This window comes from Rhinoraja longicauda, chromosome 11 (assembly GCF_053455715.1).
Source record: "Rhinoraja longicauda isolate Sanriku21f chromosome 11, sRhiLon1.1, whole genome shotgun sequence".
NCBI classification, from domain to species: Eukaryota; Metazoa; Chordata; class Chondrichthyes; order Rajiformes; family Arhynchobatidae; genus Rhinoraja; species Rhinoraja longicauda.
In genome coordinates this window covers 10,954,191-10,971,757 of record NC_135963.1, presented here as the reverse complement: position 1 = coordinate 10,971,757, position 17,567 = coordinate 10,954,191, and the positions used below count along the sequence as shown (strand labels likewise).

The window sequence follows — 17,567 nt, the reverse complement described above, 5'->3', positions numbered from 1 at the left end:
CTCAACAGTCATATATACCAGAAATAACTTACTGTAGCTATTTAACTTAACAATCTGCACATCTTGGTATTGGTCTATTATTGTCACGTGTATTGAGATACAGTGAAAAACTTAGTTTAGTTTAGTTTATTGAGATACAAGAAGCTTTTTGTTGAGTGCTATCCAGTCAGCAGAAAGACTATACATGATTGCAATCGAGCCTTCCACAGTGTGCTGCGTCCCGCTGAGTTACTCCAGCTTTTTGTATATATATTATATATTTTCCACGAGCTGTTGCTCAACTCAACAGCCAAAAGTTTAAAGCCTCCTTTTGATCTGGTATTTCATTTCATTCTTCACATGTTTAAATTATAACGTTTCAATTAATTAATTTAATTTATTTAATTGTCTACTGTATATCGTGTTGTTTCTTGCGAGCAAAGCACCAAGGCAAATTCCTTGTATGTATACATACTTGGCTAATAAAATTTATTCAATTCAATTCAATATATATATACATATATGTGTATGTATTTACATGTGGGTATATGTGTGTATATTTTTCTCAACTTTTTCTTTCTCGTTTATTATATTGTTTACAGTATACTGTGTTTACACATTCTGTGTGCTGCTGCAAATCAGGATTTAATTATTCTATTTGAGACATCTTGACTAACTGCAGCATTTTGTGTTCCACCCACAATTGTTCATGCCTCCTGTGCAGGATGGGCAGGTGACGCGAAGGTGGGCGGGGCTACTCGCGCTGATGACGCAGATCCCATAGAGGGCTGGCCATGGTCCTGTCAATCACCGCTGGGGGCTGGGAGGGGCGGGTGGCGGTCGGTGTCGTTGAGCTTGAGGGGGCGTGGTCACGGGTCCCGTCAATCAGCGCGCCAGTGGGCGGGATTCCGTGCGCGTTCGTGGGTGTGGCCACGATGCCGCCAATCAGCGTGCGGATAGGCGGGTAAGTGACGTCAAGCAGGTGACGGCATTCAGCGCTGCGGCTACAAGGGAGGGGCTACCGTCGCGGCTGCCAATCAGCGTGTGGGTGGGCGGGACGGGGCGGGACCGCTTTGCCCTGTGGGCGTGTGCGCGGGGAGGAGCTGGAGTGGGCGTGGCTCTGGTCTGTCAATCAGTGAGAGAGGGGGCGGGGGCCCGGCGTGCGCGTGCGCAGTGGCAGCGGGCGGGAGGGAGGGACGGAGGACTCGGGGTCGGCGAGCGAGCGGGCGGCCCGACCGACCGACGGCGCGATGTCGGCTCACAGCGTGCAGACGGAGGGGGGCAAGCAGCTGTTCTCTCAGGCCTCGGCCGTCTCCATCCACACCGGCAACATCGTCAACTGGAGCCGCCTCAAGAAGAAGTGCCCGACCTCGCCGAGCGAGGAGGTGAGCGCTTCGGGGGACGGGACCGGGACTGAGCAAGGGCCAAGGCCTCGCCTCCTCCTCCTCCTCCTCCTCCGCCGCCGCCGCCGGTGGTCAGGCCGCAAGCGGGCCAGGGGGCAGCGACCTGGTGCCCGCTCTACCCCTACCCCCACCCCCCTCTCTACCCCCCCCCCCCACCCCCCCTCTCTACCCCCCACCCCCCCTCTCTACCCACCCCACTACCCCCTCTCTACCCACCCCACTACCCCCTCTCTACCCCCCACCCCCCCTCTCTACCCCCCACCCCCCTCTCTACCCCCCCCCCACCCCCCTCTCTACCCCTCCCACCCCCCCTCTCTACCCCCCCCCCCTCTCACTCTCTCCTCTCATCCAGTTGCAGGACTGTATCCGTGAGACTCTGGAGAAATGGAGCACCCAGGTCAACCCAGAGCTGCTGAAGGTGAGCGTCTCTCTCTCTCCCTTTACATATAAGAAAATAACTGCAGATGCTGGTACAAATCGAAGGTATTTATTCACAAAATGCTGGAGTAATGAAGAAGGGTCTCGACCCGAAACGTCACCCATTCCTTCTCTCCCGAGATGCTGCCTGACCTGCTGAGTTACTCCAGCATTTTGTGAATAAATCTCTCCTTTTACATCCCCCCTCTGCTATCCCAGGCAGGGGTGGAAACATCACAGACTAGAGGGCACCGCTTTGTGGTGTGAGGGGGCTAAGATCAAAGGAGTAGAGGCAGGTTTTGTTTTACACACACAGGATGGTATGTGCCCGCAGCGTGCTGGCAGGGGTGGTGGTGGAGGCAGGTACCATAGTGGCGTTTCAGGGGCTTTTGGATGGGCAAATATGGATCATGTGTAGGCAGATGAGATTAGTTTATGGCCTAAGGCTACATTGAGGGCTGAAGGACCTGTTCTTCTACTGGTACAAATCGAAGGTATCACAAAATGCTGGAGTAACTCAGCAGGTCAGGCAACATCTAGGAGAAGGAATGGGTGACGTTTTGGGTCGATACCCTTCAGACCCTTCATTGTACAACGTTTCATAGAACTGTACAGCATGGAAATAAGCCCTTTTGCCTTCCTTGTTCTTGCCACCCAAGATGCCCAATGGAGTCTTACTTGCCTTTGCTGGACCCATATCCCTCCAAATTTATCCTTGTACCTGCCCAAGTCTCTTTTAAATATTGTGATTTTACTGGCTTCTACCATTTATGGAAGATTGTACCATGTATGCACCATTCTGTGAAAAAAGATTGCCCCTCATAAATAACCCTTTAAAATCTTTTCCCTCCCACCTTATTGTGTTTTACATCCCCTACAATGGGGGAGAAAATTTGATTATTCACCTTATCTATGCCTTTTTCTGTGCTGGAAGGTACTTCAGAGAATGCTCATTGCACATATGCCTTGAGGGTGCTTTATATAAACAGCTATTATGCAACCATGGGCCCAGTTAGTCTATGGGATTTTTTAATGCTTATTTAATCCAACTGATGTGTGCGTTCCTTTTATGAATTGTCAATGTTAATTGATGTTATACCTTTTACACTTTCTGAGCTTTTCTGATATTTGAGGCTGTATACATCTCCATTTGTGGCAACAGAAATTTACTTTCACATTAAAAAATTCCACCATTATCATTTGTTTCCACAGTCGATGGAACACTTTCCTCTTTTCGAGTCTCACTCAAGAAAAATGTGAAATCTAGGCTGACACCATTTTGGTTCTAAATGTAGCTGTCAGACGTCCCCCATCTGTCCCTGTGGATACTTATAAAACATTAAACGCTATAAAAGCTGGAACGGCTATAGAGAAGAGTTATGATTATATTGCCGGGACTCGAGGGCCTGAACTATCAGGAGTGGTTGAGCAGGCTAGCACTTTATTCCTTGGAGCACAGGAGGGTGAGGGATAATCTTGTGGTGTATAAAATCATGAGGGGAGTAGATGCACAGTTTAAGTCTTTTACTGAGAGTAGGGAAATCAAGAACCAAAGGACATGGGTTTAAGATGAGGGGGGAAAGTTTTCATAGGAACTTGAAGGCAACTTTTTTTTTACACAAAGGGTGGTGGGTGTGTGGAATGAGTTACCAGAGGAGGTAGTTGGTCCAGGTAATATCACAACGTTTAAAATAAATTTGGATAAGTACATGGATAGAATAGGTTTGGAAGGATTTGTGCCAAATGCAGGCAGGTGGGACAAGTGCATGTTATTTGGCGTGGGCACCTGGTAGTGGAACCTTTGCAAAGAAGAGAATTATTGCTGTATGTCTAGGTCAATACTTATCCTTTAATTTAATTTATTATCTTACAAGGCATCTTGCTTTTTGTACTCCATTTTAAAGTACTCCATTGGCTTGAAGAATCTAAAGTACAACCACATTATGAAGTATACCATGTGAATGCTATTTTTTTCTTCCTTTTTGCTGCATTGACCAAACTCCCTTCTGCACATCTGCTTTCCTTTCCACATATCTTTCAGGGGAATTGCCCTTTTATGTGAAGGAAGGAATTGCAGATGCTGGTTTAAACCAAAGATAGACACAAAAAGCTGGAGTGACTCAGCAGGACAGACAGCAATCCTGGCGAGAAGGAATGGGTGACGTTTCGGGCGACTTGTCTGAAGAAGAGTCTCGACCCGAAACGTCACCAATCCCTTCTCTCCAGAGATGCTGCCTGTCCCGCTGAGTTACTCCAACTTTTTGTGCCCTTTCATGTGATTTTACTTTCCACTTTGCTTTTCTGGTTACCTATTCATTATATTTGTAGGAAAATAACTGCAGATGCTGGTACAAATCGAAGGTATCACAAAATGCTGGAGTAACTCAGCAGGTCAGGCAGCATCTAGGAGAGAGGGAATGGATGACATTTCGGGTCGAGACCCTTCTGAAGAGTCGATCCGAAACGTCACCCATTCCCTCTCTCCGAGATGCTGCCTGACCTGCTGAGTTACTCCAGCATTTTGTGATACCTTCTGTTCATAATATTTTTTTGCAAAAAGCAGACTTCTGATGTTAACAGGTTGGGCAATATCTGTGGAGTGAAATGATGGACTATGTTTTGAGTTGGGACCTTTCTTCAGACCATCCCGACCCGATACATTGTCCATTTCGCTCCACAACTGACCCCCTGAATAAATCTAGTTGATTATTGTTCAAGATTCCTGCATCTGCAGTCTCTTGTGTGTCTATAAATGTTATGTCCTTTCCAAACTTGGTAATAGTTTTACCAAAGTGGTTTGCAAGACATAAAACCACTGAAACGCATGACTTGTTCGTGGTTAATGTTTTTACATTTATAGTTTTTTTTCCTTAATATTTTATTGCTTTACTATTTTTATATATGCTTAGCTGGGTGGAAATGGATTCAGAACTCCCATATTTTGAAGGGATAATTTAGATTCACATTCCAGTTTGTCACTGCAAGAATACAGTTGTCAGGGATGGTATGTACAGGTCTCATATTCCGTGTGGACATAAAATAACCACATGGGAAGTGGCAATGTCCAAGTATCCCCATTAAGATGTCTTCCTAGATGAATACTTTATACCGATTATTACCTTATTTTGTCTGTATTTTCATTTTTTCCAACTTTTGAAACAATTCATTCGGGTGTCAGAGGTCATGGGGAGAAAGCTGGAGAATGGGGTTAGGAGGGAGAGATATATCAGTCATAATTGAATGGCTGAGTAGACTTGATGGGCCGAATGGCCGCATTTTGCTCCTATCACTTATGGTCTAATGATCTTATGATATAATATTGATTGCTTTGTCAGCCCCAGACAAATTAAACAATGTAATTTTAAGTTTCTCTTCTCTCTCCTGGCTATCAATGAATTACTTGATTTGTATTTTATTAATTTTTCTGGTTAACTAACCCTAAATGACTTGCGCAGATGTGGCAGATCTTGAGGACAAGTGATATATACAGAGTCAATGAATCGAAGGTCACATGCAGGTCACAGGAAGAACATTCAAACTCCGTACAGGCAAGCACCCGTAGTCGGGATCGAACCCGGGTCTCTGGTGCTGCGCCACTGTGCTGCCCTTCTCCTGAGGTGTTGGCTGGGCCGTTAGTTACTCCTACACTTTATCTTTCTTTTAAACCAGCAACCACAGTTCCTTGTATCTACCTTTTCCAGTGTATGATGGAATACATTCTGTGTGTGTGTGTGCAGCTCCAACCTGCAGCCCATCTGTACCTTAAACATTAGTTTTCTCCACGACCAACACATTGTGGCTGCAATGTGTAACATTGGGTGTCGCAGCAGCAGAGTTGCTGCCTTGCAGCAGCAGAGCCCTGGATATGATCGTGACTATGTGTGTGTTCTCCCTGTGACCACGTGTTTGTACAGTTTGTACGTTCTCCTTATGACCTTATCCCTATCCTTATGACTGAACTTTTTTTTTCCTCATTTATTATATTGTTTACAGTGTACTATGTTTACATATTCTGTTGCACTGCTGCAAGTAAAAATTTCATTGTTCTATCTGGGACGTATGACAATAAAACACTCTTGACCGCGTTGGTATTCTCTGGGTGCTCTGATTCCACCTAATTGGTTTCTATAAAATTGCCTCTAGAATGTAGGATGTGAAACTGGGATAGCATAGAACTAGTGAACAGGTGATCGTTGGTTGATGAGGACTCGGTGGGCCGAAAGGGCGATTTGCACGTTGTATCTTTAAACTAAACAAAATCTGAGAAATACATTGTCTAGACTATGCTGGCAGCACCTTCCAATCTCATACCTTTTCCAACAGAAGGAACCGGGGCATGAAATCATTATCCATCTGCATGTACTTTCCAAATCGTACACTATATTGACTTTGAAAGTATATTTTGTGTGGCGGTCCCTGGGGGATTGGGCCACTCCCTGGGTCGAACCTCTCAGCACTAGATGGACAGGTCAGGGGGGATGGCCTTAAGCTACGGGGTTTCTGGGAGAGGCAGAGATCTTCCAGGGTCTCGACCCGAAACGTCGCCCATTCCTTCTCTCCTGAGATGCTGCCTGACCTGCTGAGTTACTCCAGCATTTTGTGAATAAATACCTTCGATTTGTACCAGCATCTGGAGTTATTTTCTTACACTAACTTACAAACCGGTACTTCTTTTTGATGTGAGGAAATTAGAGAATGTGCAAGTCCACACAGACAGCACCTAAGGTCAGGATTGAACCAGGAACTCTGGCGTTGAGGCAATAGCTCCCCAATAACATAGAGTACCTTCACCAGAAGTCCCCAGCAGATGAAGGAAACAGTTCCCTACCACCATGGAGTCAATAGTCTGTGGATTTGCCAGCAATGCCCAGATCACAATAAATATAAAAAGCCTACTTTTGCGCTCCTGATATCAATCTGCCAGTAGTCACCAATCCAATGCAGATTTACTTGATTCTGCCATGGGTGCATGGATCCCTACTCTGCTGATTTTGTTTGTAAATACTACAACACCTTTTGCTGCTATCTTCCACAAATCCTTTTCCTCTTTTGTCATTTACATTTTAGCTTTGAGTATACAAATTAGGAGGGTACACCCACTTAATACAATGGAGACAAAAAAAGGATGCAAATGCTGGATTCTTGAGCAAAAAATAAACTCAGCAGGAGGGGCAGTATCTGAAAAGGGAAAGTTAATTCAGTGTGAATAAGGACTTGTGTTGAGCACCATTATCTTGGCTCAAAAGGACACAGTGCTGGAGTAACTCAGCAGGTCAGGCAGCATCTCGGAAGAACATGGATAGGTGACGTTTCGGATTGAGACCCTTTAAAAGCATGGCCTCGACCCAAAACGGCACCTATCTGTCTGAAGAAGGGCCTAACCATGTTCTCCAGAGATGCTGCTGACCTGCTGAGTTACTCCACCACTTTGTGTATTAACCAGCATTTGCAGTTCTTTGTTTCTACTATTTTAGCTCAATCTGTTTTCACAGATTCAATACATCACCAATCTGCATCATAACAAATGATCATGATGTTTTTAATAATGTACCATTTGTAACCCTCTCCTTTTTTAACCTAACGTCACTGAAATTTTTAATCTCCAGGGCATTTCTAATCTCCCAAATTCAATGCCTCCTTTTGGTTCTTTGCAGGATCCACCTGCTACATTGGAATGTACCATAACGCAGGACGTAGATTCAATAAGCCCCGAGGAGAGGGAGGAGGTCAAAGTATCAGGTAATGTAGGAATACAAGACCTGAGATAGACACAAAAAGCAGGAGTAACTCAGCAGGACAGGCAGCATCTCAGGAGAGAAGGAATGGGTGACGTTTCGGGTCAAGACCATCCTTATACAAGACCTGTGTTGCTTGTGAGTGGCTGGGTATGTAAGAGTCTGCTGGATTTAACGCAGGAATATTGGAATATTTTTCAATCCATTTCCTACACTAAAGCTGCCTAGGGGTAGCAATTGGTCATTAACTGAACAATGATGAGGAGATGACTCGGGGCAAGAAAACGGTGGTGAGGGTAGGATAGGAGATTGGGAAATGGTGGTTTTGCTTATAGCCCAGGGTAAGCTGCTCTCCACTTGCGACTGCTGGGAAAACATTGTAGCTGGATTTGGTTATTTACTGGAGTGCTGCCAGATTTATCAAGCCAATGGAAATAAGGGTGTCATTTGGTAGCCATTTACATTTAAGAGTTGTATAGTACAGCGCGTGTGAGAAAGGCTGTACGAAACAACTCTTAAATGTAAATGGCTACCAAAATCTGAGGTAACTAGCCTCTTTAAAATGAATATCATTCTTCTACCTCTCTGGAGCCAAGAGAATGCAAATGAATTTGCATTGGGTTCATAAGTGGTAGGAGCAGAATTAGGCCATTCGGCCCATCAAATCTACGCCATTCAATGATGGCTGATCTATCTTTCCCCCTTAACTGCCATCTCCCCATAACCCCTGACACCCATACTAATCAAAGCAATTTTGGAGGTCGTGGTTTTACCCAGTAGTGCTTGGTAGAGGGCTTAACGTTTCCTATCATGTTTGAAGGTAAAGTCTTTTTCTCTTATGTTCTTTCTCCCCTTTCCTCAATGTATCGTGCATTTTACTGGAATGCTACATTCCCAGTTATAAGAGTACTTGTACCCATCCTGTTAACCTTAAATTGTAAACATTCAGAAAATCATGGAGGAAGGAACTGGTCTGTTAATTTTCCTCTCCTTCTGCAGTTGTGATGATTCCAATAACCATGTTACATTCTCAATGAAGCTAGATACATTTGAAAAGAAAGGGGAAACGATAGGGCAAGAAGTTCAAAGTCTATTTCTGTGCTCTAAATTCACATTTTTGTTCAGAATTCATCTTGCCTCCCTCGTTACTCCTACAGTATAATGATAAACCTATGCTGCTTGTTACCAGTTCACTGACTTGGAAACCTGGCAGTCTTTCCCCTCCAGTCTGATTTAGAACCTTTAATAGGCATTCCATCTTTTGTTCTGGCTAATCTGGTTTTTTTCTACGTTATTTTACTGTTTGTTAGGTGAATTTATTTTGCCCATTCTCCATGTCCATTGCACCCCGTGCTACACGAAGTTTGAACAAATGCATTGTTCAAGCTAATTATTATTTCATGGCTCTTATTTTCAGTGCCATAAAACTTGGTCCCTAATTGACTTACTCTGGGGTGAAAAATTGCCATCTTTCCTGATTCTCCAAAACATACCATTCTGTTCAACTCTTATTTTTCCAAGCAGGAGAGTCCCATGCTGCTTCTGATTCATAAATGGAACCAAACATGGGCAGACGTATGAATTACAAAGATGCAACTTGAATGTTTATGCAGTGTATTGAGTAGGTAATTGATAAAGTGCTATGGCTCACAGGAGCACTAGTTTTTTGGTGTGAATATTATATTTCAGAATTAAATTATTCCAAGGCAGAATTCATTACAGTTTTGTCCTTGCATTTATACATTTAAAACGATGTGTTAATTACAAATGGCTATTCTACAGCAATCTGTTGACTGTTTCTGTGATCAAATCAGTTATTTTTCTTATTGCAGCAAAACTTTTTCTCAATGATCCTGACTCTTCGGGCATTAAGGATGCAGTGGAGAAAGGTATTTACTAAAAGGTTTTTTGTTTCTCTGCTGTTTTTTGGCACATCTGCATGCTTTTTTAAAATGCGTGTTCAACACATTTAGATTACACAGGATGAAGCCAACTGCAGCATTGGTCACTTGGCATTTATTCAGGACTTGCTAGTGCTGAATGCAGTGAGGTGGAAACTTCATGCTGGGTGTTGCTGGTTAATTGTTTTTATACACTAGTTGTGAACTCATAATTATGACTGCTCTATTGCACTATTGCTGACCTCTAGATCAGAATGCCCTTTAAAAGACAATGACAACCATCTTTCTTTGGGTAGGGTGCAACTATTGGAATGTTTTCCTCTTTGTACCCATTGACTTCATGGAGCCCTGATAAAAATATAGATACCATATAGATCATTGCCAATATGATATTGGGGCAGTCACTCTTACCTCTAGAAATCGACTCATTGTTTAGTTTAGAGATACAGTGTGGAAACAGGCCCTTCGGCCCACCGGGTCCGCGCCGACCAGCGATCCCTGCATTTTAACACTATCCTACACCCACTTGGGACAATTTTTACATTTACCAAGCCAATTAACCTACAAACCTGTACATCTTTGGAGTGTGGGAGGAAACTGAAGATCTCAGATAAAACCCACGCAGGTCATGGGGAGAACGTACAAACTCCGTACAGACAGCACCCGTAGACTGGATCGAACCCGGCTCTCCAGCGGTGCATTCGCTGTAAGGCAGCAACTCTACCGCTGCGCCACCGTGCCATTCGTTGATCCATGACCGAACTATGGCTCAGGTTTGGAGGTATACACAAAATGCTGGAGTAACTCAGTGGGTCAGGCAGCATCTCTGGAGGGAAGGAATAGGTGACATTTTGGGTCAGAACATTCCATCAGGTTTGGAGAGATATGCTCCTAGTAAAATATAACTGGGCATCAGTGAGCAGGTGACTGGTGAGTAAGTGCTGCTAGATAGTTTTGCTCGTCTGTCGCTTGGCTGATGGCTGAGAGTAGATTTTGGGCAGTTAGCTGAGTTAGACTGCTTTTTGCAGATTTACCCGAGGAATGTTTCACACTTGTCAGATGCTCTTTTCTGGATCATCTTATCTAGAGATGTGGCTAGTTCTGCAGTGCAAGTGTTTTTTTTTACTACAGCTGTGTTGTCTTTACCCATAGTCTTTGCTTATTCCGTGCTTTCTGGTTTACAATTTGGTTGAAACCAAACCTGTTTTTTTGTGATGTGGAGATCTCATACAACTGAAATGAGATATCCGCTCAGCAATTGAAGCTGCATATGTTCGGGGATGCTCCAACCTTGCCCATGTTATTTGCCTATCGATCCCTACCATTGTGGAGGATGGGGATAACCTTGGGGGCATATCCTTCTGGTTCACAAGAAAACAAAGTAGAAGTAGGTGGAGGCTCCCCACTGTTCATGTATTCATGGCTGATCTCTCCTGGCCTCTGCTCGGGTCTTTTTCTGGTACAGTAATTTGACCACTACGTCACAGTGTATTTACATATACAGGATCGGGGAACTGCATGCTTTAAATATTCATGGTCCTGCTGTTTTGACTGCAACCCAATTCCTGTGCCAGATCAGTACTGTTATCTGTTGCAAGTGCAAATTGGAGCTGCCACTGGACCTAGTTCCAGTGCAATTGAGTCCTAGATATTTTTGTGCCAAATGGTGTGGTTTCTGCCACATATTAATAAGGGTAATGCAATTTGAGAACACATCCAAAATATGAAAAATACTCAAGATCAGCTACAAACGCAATCTAATGGAAGAGTTTAGTGACTAAGTTTACAGTTCGTAACGAGATTTCATCAGTCGTGAAATAGTGCAGTGAAGGATCCATGGTCTTGATCATTATGCAATGCGCTACCCTCAAATATATAGCTGATAGGCAAGGGTGGTGATCCGGATATAACGTGGTACTATTTAGTTTACAGATACAGCGAGGAAACAGGCCCTTCGGCTGACTGAGTCCGCACTGACCAGCGATCCCCATACACAAGCACTGTCCTTACATACTTGGGACAATTTACAAGTTTTACTGAAGCTAATTAACCTACAAACCTACTCGTCTTTGGAGTGTGGGAGGAAACCGGAGCACCCGGGGAAAATTCACACGGTGAATGTGACCACATTTGTTACAGAGATTGTGTATGAATTGTGGCAGTATTAAGATAATCAGTATCCAAGGATTTTTTTTCCCTTTGAAAACCATCTTACCAATTTCTCACATGATTTGTTTCATAAGTGAGTAATCTTTGCTCACTGACAACGACATCAGCCATTTAATGTAATGGCACCTGGAAAAATATTTTGTTTTTAAAATGTCAAATATAAATCAACTGGTGTGAGATTTACATTTGATCAGCTTCGGCATTCGTAAATGGACCCATTATTTAAAGATGCTTGTCGTTACTATATTCCATTCAATTATATAGTCATAAGCATGGAAACTCATCCATGACTACAACGATTCCCCCCTCTAAGCTAGTTCTCATCAACCTGGGTTACTTCCAGAAAAATTAAATTTGTGAGACACTATCTCCCACGTATAAAACGATGCAGACAATACCTAACAAACCCTTGTCTTACCAAATGTAAGTATATCTTATTGCTCAGATTCTTCTCTGGTAACTCCTTCTATTGATTTCAGGTTTTTCTCTGCATCTCTTCATTAATAGAGGCACCCCCATCAGCCACCCTGCAGTCTGTGAGATGCTGGGCTGCTTGCTAGATGCCATGATAACTCGCATCTCGACAATGTCAAAGTTTCCAACATTTAATGCAGTCATCTCCTCATACTCCTTCCCCGCACATGCTCCGAGTCCCAGAGATTATTGCTGTAGGGGCATAATGGCCACAGTTTAAGAATAAGGGGTAGGCCATTTAGAACTGAGATGAGGAAAAACCTTTTCAGTCAGAGAGTTGTGAATCTGTGGAATTCTCTGCCTCAGAAGGCAGTGGAGGCCAATCCTCTGAATGCATTCAAGAGAGAGCTAGATAGAGCTCTTAAGGATAGCGGAGTCAGGGGGTATGGGGAGAAGGCAGGAACGGGGTACTGATTGAGAATGATCAGCCATGATCACATTGAATGGCGGTGCTGGCTCGAAGGGCCGAATGGCCTCCTCCTGCACCTATTGTCTATTGAAAGGCCACGTGGAGCTGGTGTTGGAAGTAACGGGTGATTTATTAAACTGGTGTGCACCAGGTGATCAACTTTGGCTGATCTCCTGGTGTGCGCCAGTTTAATAAATCACCCGTTACTAACACCAACTCCGTGTGACCTTTCCAGCGAAAGCTGACCTGGTGCGCACCAGTCTTAATAAATCGCCCGTTACTTCAAACACCAACTCTGCGCGGCCTTTCTATTTTGCTCCTACACTGCCATCTTAAAAGTTATTTACATGGTAAGCTACCTCTTGATGGCCAGCAGTTTTCCTCTAAAATGTTTCTTACTGTCATCTTATCCAAATGAGGTTCTTATGCTTACCATCTGCATTTATAACAAAAAAGAGGTTTAAAATGCGAGTGTCGAAGAAATAATGGAATTTTGTATTTACTGCAGCGTGTTCAGCACTTGAAGTATCACAGCTGGATTCTGTGATACTTGCTCCTCCTCCGATTGCAGATGGAGCTAGCCTTTCTCTTGCACACCTGCAAACATATTGGGAAGAGCTGGAAACTCTGGTTCGAAGTCAAAGCATTGTAGCAATTGGTACCTCGGATTTGGATAAAGTTCTTCTAGAGCAACTCTATCAGTGGGCTCAGGTAACTCTGGGTTGTGTGATTCTGTTTGTAGATTTGGGAAGACTATTAGATTTTAAAAATGTTTTATCTTTTGTGTATATCAGAAATAGCTGCACTCTGCAGCCTACGTTTACCATTAAAATAAATAGTGCTGCACATGATTCCATGGCTTCTGCTGCCAGAAGATTGGCACAAAATGCTGGAGTAACTCAGCGAAACAGGCAGCATCTGAGGAGAGAAGGAATGAGTGACGTTTCAGGTCGAGGGGAGGGCGGAAGAATATGGGAGGAGTTGATGGTGAGAATATTAAAAGCGGGATTATTGTAGGATTAGTGTTAATTGGCATTTGATGGTCAGCACAAACTCGGAAGGCTGAAGGATATATTTCTGTACCATATTACCCTGTCCTCAAAGTGTGTGATCATTGAACAATGATGACTTCCCAAACTGATCTCAACTGTAGTGCTGATGGATAAATTGCGATTGACCTCATTATTGCTGAGCTTATACAGCAGAAGGAAGAGCTGCCCACGATTCTTGTAAATGATGGGCTTTAGATTGATATGCAGGGAATGGAGAGATATGATCACGTGTAGGCAGAGGAGATTAATTTAAGGGCATCATGATGGGCATGGACATTGTGGGTGGTAAGGCCTGTTCCTGTGCTGTCGTGTTCAATGATAGTTATGCATTGCCCTGCCGGAACGATCTATTCGAAGCCATGGACATCGAGGCTGTTCCTAACAAAACTGATTCAGAAATGCTTCTTTCAAAGGAGGATCTCAATCAGTGATTTTGATTATTAAAAACGTATTTAATAGTGTTAAAAAAACAAAAAAAATGGGAGAATGTTTAGGTCAGGTTTACGCAGTTTAAATTGAAATGAAAAGTTAATTGTCTGGTAATAGTTTGCTACACTAACATTTCAAAATTGCACGTGTCTTTATCTCCTGATACCTGTAACCTATCGCTTTCTTTCCTCCCTTCCCCTCACCCAATGTCCCAGGTGAAACCTAGCAGCAACCAGGTGAATTTAGCTTCCTGCTGTGTGATGCCACCAGAGCTCACTGCCTTTGCTAAAGAATATGACATACAGTTATTGACCCACAGTGACCCTAAAGGTGAGACTACATGTATATTGGTCTACTTATCTGAACTGTTAGGCTCTCTGTAGTATGTGGTTGGTCGTAGAACGTACGTTTGTAGGTTGCTCTGGGAGATGAGCAGGGGTTCCACTTTCTTTCTTCCTCCCACCTCTACTGTCATCTCTCTTGTCCTGTCCCGATGCTGCAGTGCAAGAACAAAGAAGGATCATTGGGACTCTAATGAGTACTTTGTAACTTTGTCGGCGCCAGTTACCCTTTGCCTGCTTTGTGTATGGTATGCAAAAACAAAGAATCTCACTGTACCTAGGTATGTGTGACAATCAAGTATCATTGAATACCATTTGAACATCAGGAAAATCAAGAACCAAGCGCAGACATTTTCCTTGGCAAACTCACATGGATGTAGTGCAAGTCCTGTCCACATTTTTTTTGTGTTTAACACGTGTACTCAGGTACTGTTAAAAGCTTTGTTTTGCCTGCTATCCAATCAGATGGGATAAATACTATACATAAATACTGTCAAGGTAAATTCAAGTACAATAGGCAGAGCGAAGAGAAAGATATAGAGCAGAATATAGTTTCAGCATTATAACACAACTGGTCACGGACTTGGAGTGTAACTGTTCCAGTGACAAAGTCCAATGTCTGCAATGGTAGAGGAGAATCTGACTGTATTCTAGCTTATGGAAGGACATTCAGAAGCCTGATAAGAGGGGAAGAAGCTATGTGGGAAAGAAAACTGCAGATGCTGGTTTAAATCAAAGGTAGGCACAAAATGCTGGAGTAACTCAGCAGGTCAGGCAGCATTTCTGAAGGGAAAGAATGGGTGACGTTTCGGGTCGAGACCCTTGTTCTGACTCGCTTCCCAGAATCAGGTAGTCAAGAAGCTATTCCTGACTACCTGATTATGCTTGCTTTCAAGCTTCTGTATCTTCTGCCCGATGGGACCGGGGAGAAGGAATGACCAGGGTGGGAAAGGTATTTGATTGTATGGGCTGCTTTCCTGAAGCAGCACCAGATGGGGCCTGGTCTGTGTGATGGACTGGACTACATCCGCAACTCGCTGCTGGGTGTAATTCAGATGGACTTCAAGGTCCAGTAGTACAATGCAAAACTAAGCTAGTAACACATCTGGTCAACATTGAAACCAGAGCCAAACCACTGAAATAATCCTACGGTACTTGATCCATTACTGTATCTCATTTACTGTGCATAAAAATAGCTTTGCCATCTCAAGGGTGGTAAGTGAAGCCCAATAAATCTAGGCCTTGCTAATGGCACTGCTACCCAAGCTTAATTTTTGAAAATAAACCAGTAACCATTATATTTTCCTACATTCCAGCATTTCTTGATAATTTGCAAGTAAAGCAGTTTGGATTTTTTTAACTAATGTTAAGTGCTTTTATTTAATAATTTATTCTCTGAAGCATAATTTCTGAGTTGGACGTTTCACATAATTCAATGCTGATTATTTTACTTCATTTCTTTTCCTTCAAGAATTGATATCCATGTTAAGTTTTCAAGAGGCGGTGGTTGCCAGCATGCAAGATAATCTGGCATATGAATGGATAACTAAGTGGGTACTACGGTATTCAGTCATTGTTAAAAGCAGAGGAATTATTAAATCAAAGGGTTACTTTGTATATGCTAAAAGAATTCATTATTAACATCTTTCTCAAGCCAGTTAGTTGGAATAGCACTTTTATGAACCAATTTATGCATGGTATGCAAAGGAGGAATTTCTAGTATCTGCACTACTGACCAAATGCCTTTGATCCTTCTTGATCTATTACTGGATCCAAGATAAATTTTAACAATGGGGGGGGGGGGAATGAACTGAAAGGAATGGTGTGCAAAACCAGATTGTTTTGCATATTTTACTTGGATTTTATCTATTGATTTAATTGGCTGTTATGTTAAATTTTTCCTTTTTAAAATACTTTTGGTTTAAAGATATGTGAAGACTTTTTTTGTAGTTCATGTATTTTTTTTGGGAACAAGTCATGAGCGCATTCAAAAACACAATAATACAATGCAAGAAAATCTTCAGGTAGGTGCTGTTTTATGGTACACAGTTTACCTGAACTGGCATCAGTCCAAACCCTTGTGTTCAAAATAAATTGGCAAATGGCTAACTTATTGCGACTTATGCAATTAAACATTTTCCAAGTGATTTCTTATTGAATTAATTTCCCCGTAACTGAACCTGTGCTACTCAATGAAATATTGTGAAGTTTAGGGTTATGGCATACAAGGCAGTAATGTTTCAGAAAATCTTTTTATGGTTTACTGCTATTTTATAACCAGAAAGCCTTGACGTGGAGTTAATTGTAATGGAGTGAAATATTTAAAACTCTCTCCCACATGCCCATCTTAAATTCTCCACTAACTTCAGATTAGTTAACACGAGGATATGTTTCAACGTGTGAATTCCATTGGTAAGCAGAGGTTAGACAACTGGACTCTGGTGCTCGCCCAGAAAAGGCGCACAGAATAACAACAGGCCAGACTCGTCTTTGGTTAATTTTTGTTTTTGCAAATAACTGACTTTATTTTGTTGATGCCGCATTGCTAATTTTTAGTTTAGCTTTAAAATTAAGACAGAATTTCTCGTGCAAGAACAAGGCCAACACACTTGTATTTCCTGGCATGCAGCATTACTGTTCTGTGGTGTTATCATTTAGTTGGTGAGTTCAGTGTCTGTTAGCTGTGATGCAGTGAACTAGAGGCAGGTTTGTCATCATATTGTAAGTTATATTGAGTGGGACTGAGTAAAATGGCAGTGGATTTGCTACGGGCTTTTTTCATTGTGTCAAATGCAGTGGTGTTGTCCACCAATTCTTTGGTGAAATGGGTAACAGTTCAAAATGCTGTCATCATTCTGCATGCATGATGTAAGCCACTGGTTTTTGTGGGGCGGAAACCTTTGAAGAAAAGGCTAAGTTCAAATATAACAACCACAGGTAGTGGTTTCAACCTACACATTCATCCACTTATTACTCTTGAAAATCGACCATAAATCATGGGGATGTACACTGCAGCATTATCCTTAAAAGTTGATTGAAATTGTAACCTGGGGCTACTTTGGCTATAACTTGTAGTGTTAAAATGGGCAATCAATTTTGTGCTTGACATTTTTAGGCTGAAGTACTTTACAAGATTGAATGTACAGTAGTTCCAATGAAATAGTAAATATTTGGAAATAGTGAATCTATGAAAATGTTATATTTTGTTTACTTGGCCATGTATGCATTTTGTGATTTGCACATTAAAAGAGTGATCTA

General features: G+C 42.7%; 1 protein-coding gene across 1 annotated transcript; it reads left to right on the top strand.

The window, feature by feature from the left end:
- The first annotated feature begins 1,178 nt into the window (after positions 1-1,178).
- Positions 1,179-17,567, top strand: gclm (glutamate-cysteine ligase, modifier subunit). The gene is made up of 7 exons (XM_078408263.1): positions 1,179-1,364; positions 1,735-1,800; positions 7,454-7,538; positions 9,367-9,423; positions 12,996-13,198; positions 14,184-14,298; positions 15,781-17,567. Exons 1-7 carry the CDS (start codon positions 1,230-1,232, stop codon positions 15,948-15,950), a joined length of 831 nt encoding a protein of 276 aa, XP_078264389.1. The 5' UTR covers positions 1,179-1,229; the 3' UTR covers positions 15,951-17,567.